The sequence below is a fragment of the Zingiber officinale genome, chromosome 10A (assembly GCF_018446385.1).
Source record: "Zingiber officinale cultivar Zhangliang chromosome 10A, Zo_v1.1, whole genome shotgun sequence".
Taxonomy (NCBI): Eukaryota; Viridiplantae; Streptophyta; class Magnoliopsida; order Zingiberales; family Zingiberaceae; genus Zingiber; species Zingiber officinale.
In genome coordinates this window covers 34904570-34917688 of record NC_056004.1, presented here as the reverse complement: position 1 = coordinate 34917688, position 13119 = coordinate 34904570, and the positions used below count along the sequence as shown (strand labels likewise).

The 13119-nt window shown below is 44.5% G+C and overlaps 2 protein-coding genes across 2 annotated transcripts; one reads left to right on the top strand and one right to left on the bottom strand.

The window, feature by feature from the left end:
- Positions 1 to 1506: 1506 nt before the first annotated feature.
- LOC122028237 (calmodulin-binding protein 25-like) lies at positions 1507 to 2115 on the top strand. The gene has a single exon (XM_042587264.1). It carries the CDS (start codon positions 1528 to 1530, stop codon positions 2032 to 2034), a length of 507 nt encoding a protein of 168 aa, XP_042443198.1. The 5' UTR covers positions 1507 to 1527; the 3' UTR covers positions 2035 to 2115.
- Positions 2116 to 2862: 747 nt separating this feature from the next.
- LOC122027373 (serine/threonine-protein kinase-like protein At5g23170) lies at positions 2863 to 4152 on the bottom strand. Its single transcript, XM_042586320.1, has one exon. The coding sequence runs from the start codon at positions 4083 to 4085 to the stop codon at positions 3030 to 3032; it is 1056 nt and encodes a 351-aa protein (XP_042442254.1). The 5' UTR covers positions 4086 to 4152; the 3' UTR covers positions 2863 to 3029.
- Between the last annotated feature and the right edge of the window lie 8967 nt (positions 4153 to 13119).

The following is a 13119-nucleotide window of genomic DNA, read 5'->3' as shown; positions in this document are numbered from 1 at the left end:
AACAAGTGACGTCTATGGGATCCTACTTACGAGTGACTCTTTAAGATCCAGCGGATCCTATTCCTTTAGCTTCACTATCATGTCAAACTCTCATCACCATAAGATCATGGTCAAGTCTAGTGGCCGCGAAGCCCCCATACCTGAGGTCACAGCAACGCCTTCACGCACCTTGTGATGCCACAAGGCCTAGTTTGCCTACTGCATTCGGTGTCGAGAGGTCAGGTCTGCCCGCGAATTCTCCTCAAGGCTGACATAATTTGATGGTTTCCATAAGCGAAGCCCCCATACCTGAGGTCACAGCAACGCCTTCACGCACCTTGTGATGCCACAAGGCCTAGTTTGCCTACTGCATTCGGTGTCGAGAGGTCAGGTCTGCCCGCGAATTCTCCTCAAGGCTGACATAATTTGATGGTTTCCATAACAAATTCAAATTGTAAGAAGAAAAATTATTTGCATTAGATTTTGAATGGATAAAAAATCGAAGAAAAATGAAAAAATTTTCCACATCTCTTACACACTTCAAAAGTAAACAGGGGATGAGGAAAACTCCAAACTAGCTAGCTTTTTTTAGTTAAGACTTTGAACAATTTAATTTTTCATTAACAAATTAATTGAACCATAGTCCAACCATTCCTTTTCTCTATCTCTTAACTTCATGTTTAATATACACCCTAATACCCGGGGAACGATTCCCAATCGAACTTAGCAAGCTCTAAACACATTTGAGATCCACGTCAGTTACGCTTGTCGACAAACTCGGCATGCCCGACTACGTTTACTCCATAGTGCTCAGTAAAACTATAGTGATGTTCCATGATGCAGCGATACAGAAGCAGTAGCAGAGAACTCCCACTGAACTCTATTTATGGAGACGGTCGTCAGACACATTCACTTCAAAGTCAACAAAACCACTGCCTTTATCTGCCATGCATCGAACACTTGGATAATGGAGATGCCCATCGCCCACAGGGGCACAGGGTGGCAGCGAGCCCGGCAAACCAATAAAGGCTGATCTGCTCATTAATTAATTGCTGCTGCATGCGGTCGCGGTCTGTACATGCGACAAGGAGAGCTGCGTGGCAGTGAGATTAATTATGTAATCGATCTGTAAACACGTTAATTAACGGCATTGCTAATCGCAGTTGCTTAATTTCTCTGCCAGGGACAACTGGAAAGCTTCAGGATTTCGGTTCTCTTTATCTCCATAGGCGGGGTAATCTTCTACGGTCAATGGCGTAGGTTAGTACTAATCATGCATGAACAGTAAGTCTTGTACTAAGAGTTGAAATATAGATGATCAAGTGGATCGAGGCGAAGAATTGTTTAGAACCAAAACGTCGAAGATTTAGAGAAAGTCCAAATGAAAGATTCGCGGGTTATTAATTAATATAAACATCAACAGGCATGCTATATATATTGAGAAAATATAATTTAAAATTTAATAAAATAAATATACTTAGAATTGCCGCCACCGGCTGCGGCTTATTAAAATCCCGTCCCCTGCTCACCTTCAGGCGACGATCGATCATGGAAGAAATGGTGTGGATCTCCGAACCCTTCGCCCCTGATCCTAACGAGGCCCTCGCCTTCGACCTACAGAACTTCCTCTCCTCCGACTTGCCAACCGTCAGTCAGTACTCCTCCTATGCTGCCCTCCGCCGGTGGAACCCCCTTGCGCCCTCCTCGGCGAGAGTCTCCAAGAAGTCCAAGCGGAAGCCGCGCGAGGGCGAGGCTAAGCTGCCACTGACTACGTACATCAGAGCTGACCCCGCCAACTTCCGGGAGATGGTGCAGCGAGTCACCGGACTGATCGATCTCGAGCCGTCGTCGGACTCGCCGTCTCCAGTTCCAATGACGTCTGAGGCAGCCCCGCCGCCGCAGTTACTTCTGCCGACACTCGACACGTCATCCTTGTTGCTTAACCAGTTTGCCGGCGATGCATTAGGGCTGCCCCCGGTTTCCCACTTCGCCTACCCGCTGCCACCGGTACTTCCGACTACGCCGCTCGAGCTGTGGGGTGTTATGTACAGGTAACAGCTGTTAAAACGAGACGGCTAGCATCTGCTTGTTTGGGCCGTTTGAAGCGTCCGATGAGTATCGGAAGGTGGAGATCGCGCTGGACGCAGGGAGGGTTACCGTACCCCTCGTCACTTTATCCCGTTTTATTTCTGTTGTTACGGTTATGTAACACAATGTAACTCCTTTTTTATAATTGCTACTTTTTTATCAAGCTTTGTTCAGTAAGTATATATAGCTCTATTTAATTTTGTTAAATTCTCCTAAATAACATAAAGGAAAAAATGTGTTAAATTATATAAGAGCTATGATATTTTTGTCAAATTTATAGATGAAATTAATTTTATATTATAATCGAAAAATGAACATTCATAGCTAGCGGTAACATTTTGCTTGGGCATCCAGGAATTCTATGCTTTATTGCAACCTGTCTAGTCCTAATCTTCTTACAAAATCGAATTATATTATACAGTCATTTATACTGCTGAGTGTATGCTTCTATTTTTTATAAGAAAATTTTAATTATTCGATGATTTAATATATAATTAAATGTAGATTCATTATATTAATGGTCCTCATAATATTGATTCGATATATAGGAAGGTATATACAAATATACAAACATCAGATACATAATGAAATAAAGGGATCATTACGCCAAAAGATACTTTACGTTCATTGTCTGTGCTAGAAAGAAAATATATTTATATAACCAAGGCACTAGAGTGGTTGGGCGAGGGGTTTGAAGAAGGCCCATATCACTTTGGTCTCCGCTAGAGTGGTTGAGAGATATTGAATAGGTTTGTATGTTTAAATACGAATATGACAGCTGACGAGTCGGACCAATGTTGAAAATGACAAGTAGATTCGGACTTCTTCATAAATACATTCTGTCGATAATTGGTTGATTCATCTATAGTTCTGAATTCGCCACGACGACGGCCAATTTTGACCGTAATGTTAACGTACATCAAAAGATATCCTTCAGTAATAAACTCAAATACTTTGCATACTCATGCCATTGCCGAAGATCCATAATCATTCTCTCCACCATCCACCAGGTGATCTCTGCACACGATCCTTGTAGCTGTGCTCACTCTTTTCTCTGCACGCTTCTTCCACGCTCGGACACATCCCTGCACTTTCTCCGACACCTTATTCCTCACGCAGCCCCACACCGGCCACGCCGTCAGCCCTTCCACCACCCCCTGCAGCTCCCTCACCACTTCCCCCATCGCCGGCCTCCTCTCTGCTTTCTCCGACACACATTTCAAGGCCACTCTGAGCATCCGACCAACCGGCCTCCTCATGTACTCCGGCAACGACACTCTCTCGTCGTAAATTCCGGCACTCCGATCGGCTCTCACCATCCGCAAGACCCACGAGACGATCGAAGAAGGATCCCGCTCCGCGTCCATCACCTTGCTCGAGCTGATGAGCTCCAACAGCACCACCCCGAAGCTGTACACGTCGTTATCCGGACCCAACTTCCCGGACTCCGTGTAATGGGGATCCATGTAGCCGATGGTGCCGGCGGGCGGCGTCACCGAGTGGTCGCCGCCGCTCCCATGCCTCACCGCGAGGCCGAAGTCGCAGAGCTTGGCGTTCCATTTGCCATCCAGCAACACGTTGGCGGACTTCACGTCGCGGTGGATGACCGCCGTAGGCGAAGCCGCGTGGAGGGAGAGGACGGCGCGGGCGATTTGGAGAGCGATGGTGCCACGGCGGGACCACGTCGGCGGAGTCGGGGAGGAGTGGAGGAGGTCGTGGAGGGAGGCATTGGGCATCAACTCCATGACGAGGAGCTTGCTCGTAGAAGATCGACTGAACCCCACGAAATCGACGACGGAGATTGGATTACTGAGGGAAGCGAGAAGGTCGACCTCGTTGTTTAGTTTGGTGTGGTTCTCAAATGATTGAATTCCTTCCCATGGCTTCTTGACTGCGACGCTCCGCCCGTCTTTGAGCGTGCCTCTGTAGACACTTCCATGGCTTCCTTTCCCAATCAACTGCGAGGGATCAAAGCTCTTGGTTGCCTCTTCAATTTCCTCGTAGCTGAACTCCTTCATTCTTCTTTAACTATTTGATCCCTTTGTCGTCGATGACTGCTTTAACTTGGCGCACCGAAAGCAGGGGAAGAATAAAGGTCAAAAGGGGGGAGAAAATACTAATAAAGAAGGCTAAAGCAGAGGCATCTACCTTGTGAGCTGCCAAAGTGGAAGGAGAGATGCCAACTGCTCTTTTCTTTGTCCCCTCCCTCCGTATTGATCAGAGTTTTACTATGCAGAAATACGATCTTCTTGAATTTTGCATTGACTAATTAAATTGGCTCATGATCGATCAAGAATGTCTTTGTCATTTCTGTATCAAATTAATACATTCAGCTGACTCAGCTAACCTACTGAAAAGTACTAACAACTCCAATATGCTCGCACCTTCGCTGTCTCCCTCAACTCCAATATGTTTGTTTTCTGATATTTATTATCAGAGAATGTGGATTACGAAATAACAGCTAGAAAACTAATGGGTGGGTGCGCAGCATTTAGTCACCGGATCAAAATAGCGATTGCGAAAATGAATGATTGGGGCCTCGATTCATATTGTCATCCGTTAACAACTTTAGTTGTCCGATTACGATAATGTATTGAACCGCGTGAAAAAATTGTATTACCCATTTCAAGTACTTAAATTTTAAAATATCTAAATCTCATAATATATTCTCAAAATACCCTTCCTCTTTTTCTACGTCTACTCAATTTTATTTTAAACTGACTGATAAATCTAGAGAACTTCGAATAACTTTAAATTAAAACAAATATATTTCTGAAAACTTCCTTAATATATTTATGCTCTCAGATCTGAATTCGATAGCATAAATTGAGGGTAGTTGATCATATTTAAAAGCGATGGAGATGACACGTTGTCGTTGACTGGGAGAAGACTGCGAGATAGAGAAGAGATGACACCTGACATTCCTTTCTAGGCACACCAGAAAGAGTAAACGGAAGGTTAAAGCGAGAACTAAGGAGAGAGTTTCTGGCGCAGACACTCCAACGTTCAAGTCAGTACTGTGACCGAGCGAAAAATGAAGAAGAAGATGAACAGTAGATATGTTTGTACATGTAATGTAAAGAGTATATGACTAACAGAGATGACCCCCTTTTGGATGCGTTTGGTTCAAGTTATCATGTATAACCTTTGTTATGTTATTACTTGGTAATCACATAATCAAGATTATGGGGAATAAAACATAACCAAATGTTGTTTGGTTCAATTTAGGTAATGCAACAAAAACTAGTTTGTTTAAAAATTTCAATGAATAACCTAATTTAATATTTTACTATATTACCTTTAGTTACAAAATCAACTATACATGATGATAATAATAATAATAATAATAATAATATATTATTATTATTATTATTTAAACTCTACATTTATTTTTTATTTTTTATTTTTTATTTTTTACTTTTTCATTTTCATGTTTTTCTTTATTTTTATATTTTTTTTATTTTTTTTATTTTGTTTGTTTTTTTTAATGTTTTTTATTTTTTTTACTTTTTTAATTTTCTAAATTTTTAAGTTTTTATATTTTTTTATGTTTTTTGGGGGTTTTAAAAATTTTTTAATGTTTTTTTATTATTTTTTACTTTTTTCAAAAAAAAATTTCCTATTTTTTATTTTTTTTCTCATTTTTTTTATGTTTTTTATATTTTTTTAAATGTTTTTCTTTTTTTTTTAAAGTTTTTTACAATTTTTTATTTTTAAAAAAAATTATGCTTTTTTTTTTCTTTACGTTTTTCTTTTTTGTTATATTTTTCTCTTATCCGAGGATATTTTGGGTAAAAAATATTCGTTAACCTCGAAATTAAGAAAATCCTCAGTTTTCCGAAGTTTTTCGATTCCTCGTTGCATGCCCCTTTTACTGATGTGTTAGGCATGAAACATTACTCGGGAATCATCGATTACCTAAACCAAACATGATTTTTATTGATAACCTTGGATGGATAACCAAGGTTATCAAGAATAACCCCCAACCAAACGCACCCTTTATGTTATCTTTCATAACCTCTGCAATAATAAGCCGATAAGTAATATCTGATGTGTAACACTCATAGGGTCTCTAATAATTCATGTAGATCTATGCATGATTAATATAGATTTATACATAATTAAAATAAGTCTTAATAATTCAAATAGATTTATACATGATATAGTATGGGCCTTATGTGGATTCTTCTTTAGAAAATAAAAAAAAAAGAGGCATGACAATGATTGAACCTTAGACCTCTTGGTAAGTGATTCCATGTCATAACCAGTGGCCCCAGCAGGGGTGTGTTGATATAAAGAAGAGGGAAATTGTTGTTAAAGGTAAGGAAAGTGGAGGCTCTCTTCACTAAGGAGGAGAAGTCCAAGTTTCCTTCCTCTTCTCATAATGAAAAGAGAGTTTTTACTTTCTCCCTTCATTAAGGATGAGTAAAAGAAGAGGGAAGGAAAATTTCATGTTTCCTTCTTTCTCTCTGATCCCATCCGAAGGCTGAGTCGGACGGAGGCTGGTCGCGGTGGCCTGGTTGTTGACGGAAAGTCGTAGGTGATCCGGCTCCCAAGGGTGGCTGACGCTGTTGCAGGACCCTGCGCACACTCAGACAATCCCCCTCCTCACGTTAGAGACCAGAACCCAGGGAAAAGTCCCCGGATCAGGCCCTCCGACGCTCAAGTCAGGTCCCTTTTTCCCCAGAAGAAACAGAGAGAATCGAAAATGAAAAGTTGTGAAAGGAAAGGGTGACGAGAGTGTGCGTCCCGGCGTACGAGGAATCTCCCTCTTTTTATGCACCCGCCTCGCTTCTAGAACCTGCCCTCTTGTCAGAAAACGTTAGACGCTGGACTTTGTCGCGTAGTCCTGGACACCTGTCGTGCTGCTATTGGTCGTGAAGGCATCTTCCTGTTTAGGAACCTCCGCCTTTACACATGGGCTTTGTCTTGTAGTGAGGGACACCTGTCAGGCCGCTATTGGTCATGAGAGCGTCTTCTCCTTTAGAAACCTCCGCCTTCGCACATCTCACTGGTATGTGATGATTAACCTTGACGGACAATTGTGATCCTTCCATTCCTGCACAGCTTGGCTCATCCTATTTGTCGCGGTCGGCATCTACCTCGCACCCCTCAACCAGATCTCGCCTTTAAGCGCTACTTGTTAGCCGAGCTGACCCTACGTAGCCCTATTGCTTCTGACCTGTGACTTATGGCTTGCGCTTCCGGGCCTTCGAGTCGTAGACCTGCAGACCGAGCCGTCTGTACCCAGCCCCCTCGCTTCCGATCTATGATTGTTTCTTGCGCTTCCAGGCCTTCACATTGCAGACCTGTAAATCGGGCTGTCTCTACCCAGCTCTGCCGCTCCCGACCTATGAGTACTTGCTGGCCCTTGACCGTAAGCCCGTAGGTCGGGCTATCTCTACATAGCTCTGCCGCTCCTGACCCATGAGTACTTGCTGGCCCTTGACTGTAAGCCCGTAGGTCAGGTTGTCTCTACATAGCTCTGCCGCTCCCGACCTATGAGTACTTGCTGGCCCTCGACTGTAAGCCCGTAGGTCGGGTTGTCTCTACATAGCTCTGCCGCTCCCGACCTATGCCCGGTGTTCCGCCTGTCATCTCTCCTTGTCTTTCGACTACTTGGCCTCCTTGGTCAACAAGTCCGCCTGACCTCTGACTGCCCCCACATGCTTGCCTTTGACTGCCTAGCCAACCTGACCATTGACTGCTGAATCACCCTGACTATTGACCGCCACGTCCTCTTGACTTTTGACCGCTACATCGCCTTGACTTTTCTAACCCTTTCCTCTTGGGCCCCTCCATTGCCACCCGTATCACAAGCCTCCCTCACAAGTCTAGTCAAAGGACGACGAAAGTCTGACTGACTAGACCTCAGCAGATCTTGAAGATCTCAGCATATCTTTGTGACCTCAGCCTCAGCATATCTCTGCGCGTTTTGCTTCCTGCCTCACGCCTCAACCTTTGTGTCGCGTCGCCTGGGATACCATGCCTCCTTAATTGCTTTGCCAGTCGCTTGGGGTACCGTGCCCACATAGTTTTGCTTTGACTTGGCCACCCGCCTTCTTTATAAAGAGCCTCACGGTCACTTCTTTATTCCATCCTTCCTCTTTCATGCCTTCCTACTTCCTTTTGCTAACCCGTGTTCTACCAGCTTCTTTGCCACATGATGCCTTCTCCTTCTTCTGAGGAGGTTGATCAACCACCCTCCCAAATGATGATTAATCAACTCGCCTCGCTACTTTCCGCGAGGGAACGCGAACTGGAGCGCGTGTCCCAAGATCGGGCTCGCCAGACGGTCGCCCTGCATTCCATGGAAGCTCAGTATCGTCTCGCAAAGTATTGCGTGCATGCAGAGAAGGCGAGGAAAGAGGAATGCCAGGCTAGCCTGCAGCGCCAACTTAGTCTTCAGGAACGTTTGCAGCAAGAGCATGAAACGGAGCTGTCTCTCCTCCGTGCGCGTCTCGACGATAAGCAACATACGATCGCTCAGCAGCAAACAGTCATCGACTCCTTACACGCGCGGCTAACTCGAGCCTTGAACGCCCCAGAGGCTCCTGAGTCCCCAGACATTTCTTCACACGGCAGTGCTCATTCTCCATGACCAATCCCTTCCCCGAGTTAAAGCTGGTCTGGGTGATAATTGTCTCAGTGGCTCCTTTCCCGCAAGACGTTCCCGCTTGTAGCCTCAGCTGTATCACCTACTTATTGCACTGTGTCACTGTACTTGTCTGTCTGTTCTTTTCCAGCATAGTCTTTCCTGCTCAATTTTCATCTAGCAAGCATTCTTAGAAACTGGCCCATATGTAAGAGACAAGAGTTGCCTCATGACTCATTTTTATGTACGAATTTTGGATAATAAAATCGACCTAGTGCTTGAAACTTAAAACTGTAATGAACGTGTAAAACCTGACGCTCTAGGAGTAGGGTAGATGACCTTCCGCATCCCTTGCCTTGCGTATTTGCTGCATATTTGCAATTTGCGCAAAATAAAGTCAAATGTAGCTGACCTGATTATTGAAAACACTCCGCTCAATGTGAGGCATATCCCTCTGAAAGGTAGTCAGGTGTGGGCGCCGAGCTCACTTGTGGTTTTCGCAGGGGAGTTGATTTTTGATCCCCGCGTGGGGGCCGACCTGAAAGGTCGTTGGGCGTGAGGACAGAGCTCACTTTCGATTCTCGCATGGGAGCCGACCTGAAAGGTCGTTGGGCGTGAGAACAGAGCTCACTTATAACTCGCACTGAGGCGAGAGTCTGGGACTACCGACCTAAGAGGTCGTTGGGCGTGAGCACAGGGCTCACTTATAATTCTCGCATGGGAGCCGACCTGAAAGGTCGTTGGGCGTGAGAGTAGAGCTCACTTATAACTCGCACTGAGGCGAGAGTCTGGGACTACCGACCTAAGAGGCCGTTGGGCGTGAGCACAGGGCTCACTTATAATTCTCGCATGGGAGCCGACCTGAAAGGTCGTTGAGCGTGAGAGCAGAGCTCACTTATAACTCGCACTGAGGCGAGAGTCTGGGACTACCGACCTAAAAGGCCGTTGGGCATGAGCACAGGGCTCACTTATAATTCTCGCATGGGAGCCGACCTGAAAGGTCGTTGGGCGTGAGAGCAGAGCTCACTTATAACTCGCACTGAGGCGAGAGTCTGGGACTATCGACCTAAAAGGCCGTTGGGCGTGAGCATAGGGCTCACTTATAATTCTCGCATGGGAGCCGACCTGAAAGGTCGTTGGGCGTGAGAGCAGAGCTCACTTATAACTCGCACCGAGGCGAGAGTCTGGGACTACCGACCTAAAAGGTCGTTGGGCGTGAGCACAGGGCTCACTTATAATTCTCGCATGGGAGCCGACCTGAAAGGTCGTTGGGCGTGAGAGCAGAGCTCACTTATAACTCGCACTGAGGCGAGAGTCTGGGACTACCGACCTAAAAGGCCGTTGGGCGTGAGCACAGGGCTCACTTATAATTCTCGCATGGGAGCCGACCTGAAAGGTCGTTGGGCGTGAGAGCAGAGCTCACTTATAACTCGCACTGAGGCGAGAGTCTGGGACTACCGACCTAAAAGGTCGTTGGGCGTGAGCACAGGGCTCACTTATAATTCTCGCATGGGAGCCGACCTGAAAGGTCGTTGGGCGTGAGAGCAGAGCTCACTTATAACTCGCACTGAGGCGAGAGTCTGGGATACTCCGGTCCGAGACCGGTGGCGATGGCGCTGGTCCGAGACCAGTAATGATACTCCGGTCCGAGACCGGTGGCGATGGCGCTGGTCCGAGACTAGTAAGAACTCCACACGGCAAAGGCATAGATGCATGGCTCTTCTTCGCCTTCATTTGTCTCGCCCATACCGACCTGATCGCTTTGGTTGATCTGGTCGTTATTGTTGGCTTTACGCGTCGCATTTCTTCCTGCAATTGCGCTATGTACAATATAGAATTAAGAATAGAGGAGGGAGCGTAGAGACCTTACTCAACCCCTGGGCCACAGTGTTCTTGCAGCTTATGATGACCCCATGGTTCCCGCGATGTGCACGGCTAGCTTGCCTCATTCGCGACCCTTTTGAATTGCCAGACTTCTGCAGTTTCATGAAACTTCCCGCCTAGCCTTGAACCTTTCACGAAGAACGCTTCTTTTTTTAGGCCACGCCCCTTCATGATTACCTTGCCTTATCGATCTTTAATGCGCTTCTTCTCGCGGTGACACCTGTCCGACGCCTTTACTGCGCACGCCTCCTGACGGCAGCCTCTGACCCCTTTTTTGCACCCTTCGGCGCTTATTTCCATCCGACGGCGTTGAGGCGCTTAACCCAAAAAGATACTCGACTCGACTCTCGAGGTTTCCTAGGAATGAATGGGCTTCATAAACCCTAAAGGCAGTCCGCTTTCCTTACTTCGACGCTTCGTTATCCTCCTCCTCTAGTTCGCGTCCGTTTCTGGCAGTGCAACTACTCGTTCTCCTGCTTGTGCCCGACCTGTGACCCCTCTCGTCTTCCTTCCCCTCGCCTGCTTACTCCTTGTAATCATGGATGGTAAGGAACTCTTCTGGTATTCCCGTTACATCTCTGATTTAGACCATCACGACCTGTCTTCATTGCAATCCAATCTGGGGCTAGGCGTCGCATATGAGTTTCGTCTTCCCTCGCCAGATGAGCATCCTTCTTCTCCTCCCGAAGGGTTTATCACTGTTTTTAGGTACCAAATCTTAGGTGGTCTTCGCTTTCCTTTGCATCCTTTTTTCTCCGAGTTGAGTCAGTATTGCGGCATTGGTATCTCTCAGTTTGCCCCCAATGTATTCCGAGCGGTCTGCGGAACTATCATCTTGTGCTGCATTTACCAAATTCCCTTGACCGCTAGACTATTCCATCACTTCTATTTCTTCCGATGAGCCGAAGCAGGGGTATTCAACGTGTAACACCCCTAGAAAGCCTAGAAGGGTAATGGGAGTACGAATGAAAAGAGGATGTAAATACTCTATGTTAAATATTAAGATGGATTTAGATGATTAAAACTTTATGAAAGAAAAATAAAGTTGAGAATATAATCATCTAAGCATGATTTAAAATGTATGGAATTAATGTGGACAAAAGAAAGAAATAAGAGATAATATGTACATGTATGAAATATTTATGCATAATGCATAATAAATATGAATTATTATGTGTAAAAGAAAATAAAATGTTAGAAGAGAGATTGAACCTTGGATCTCTTGTAGGGAACATGTATAGGATACCAAAGGGGATAGGAGAATTATTGATAAGGAGAGAAAGGATTAAGTAGTTAAGAATAAGAAAGGATTCTTTTTACTTAAAAGAAAAAGGAAGTAAAAAGAAATAAAAATATACATAACCAAGTTTTGAACCTTGGTTCTCTTGTGGATGCATGCATGTATTAACCAAGTGGGATAAGAGAGGATATTGTAAGAGGAGAGATAGAAAATTTTATTAAAGGAGAGAAAAGAGAGAGATTAAGAGAGAACTCACAAGGCATATCTCTAGAATATTCCTATCATAAAGAAGAGGAATAAATGGGGAGGATGAATCAAGTCAAATTTCCTCCCCTCATTTTAGTATAAATAGGCATGGAGGGGTGACTTCAAATTCATCCTCCACTCCTCTCCCTCTCCTCCTCCCTCTTGTGCCGAGACCCCCTCTTCCTCTCCTCTTCTTCTTGTTGCCAAGCAACACAAGAGGAAGGAAGCTCCTCTTCCTCCTCACTCCCTCCCTCTTCTTTCTTCCTTGTTGTTGCCGAGCAACACAAGAGGAAGAAGCTTCTTCTTCCTCCCCTCTCCACCAAAAGACCTAGCAACTCCTTTCCCTCCATTGGTGCCGAACCTAGCAAGCAAGAAGAAAGGTCCAAGCAAGTTCTCAATTCTAGGAAACTTAAGCGAAGAAGGTAAGCTTCCCCTCACCTGTGGTACAAGGCTTTTTACATGTTTTTATGATTTTATGAGGATTTTAAAACCTAGAAACAAGTATGAGAAAATTCGGTTAAGAAGAGCTTTCGAAATCTAGTGATGAGTCTTCACTAAATGATAGATTTTCTATGCCATGGGAAAGGATTCTTCTTCATGTTTTTATACCTATATGATGCTTGATAAGAGGAGCACTTAACCCTAGAATTTCGGCCAAAAATATTTTTAAGAGGCTAGAGAAATTCATTGTTCTACTCAACTAGTACAAGGTTCTTCCTATGAAATGTTAGGGACCATGTAATTAGTTTTCTTGCTTAAAAGATGTTTGAACTAAAAGGAAACCCACCCATATGTTTCGGCCAAGAAGGGGTTTAGGGTTAGGAATACCCTTAAATTTAAATAAACATGCTCATGAGGTAGGATACAAAGATGTTAAAAGATTTGTATGTTTCGGCCAAGTTGTTCATGAACTAAATTTATATGTTTATTTCTTAGTAAATTTTACCATGAAACTCACTTAGGTTTTCATGCTTTAGACTACTTAAGAACCTAGCTAAAGAATGGTAGGTTTCGGCCATGTGAAAGAAATAAAAGAAAAAAAAAGGGAAAGAAAGAAACCTAGGAAATGTTATGCAATGAAATTTAT

Coding starts and splice junctions, on each gene's coding strand:
- LOC122028237 (XM_042587264.1), top strand. CDS start 1,528: ATGGAAGAAATGGTGTGGATCTCCGAACCCTTCGCCCCTGATCCTAAC.
- LOC122027373 (XM_042586320.1), bottom strand. CDS start 4,085: ATGAAGGAGTTCAGCTACGAGGAAATTGAAGAGGCAACCAAGAGCTTT.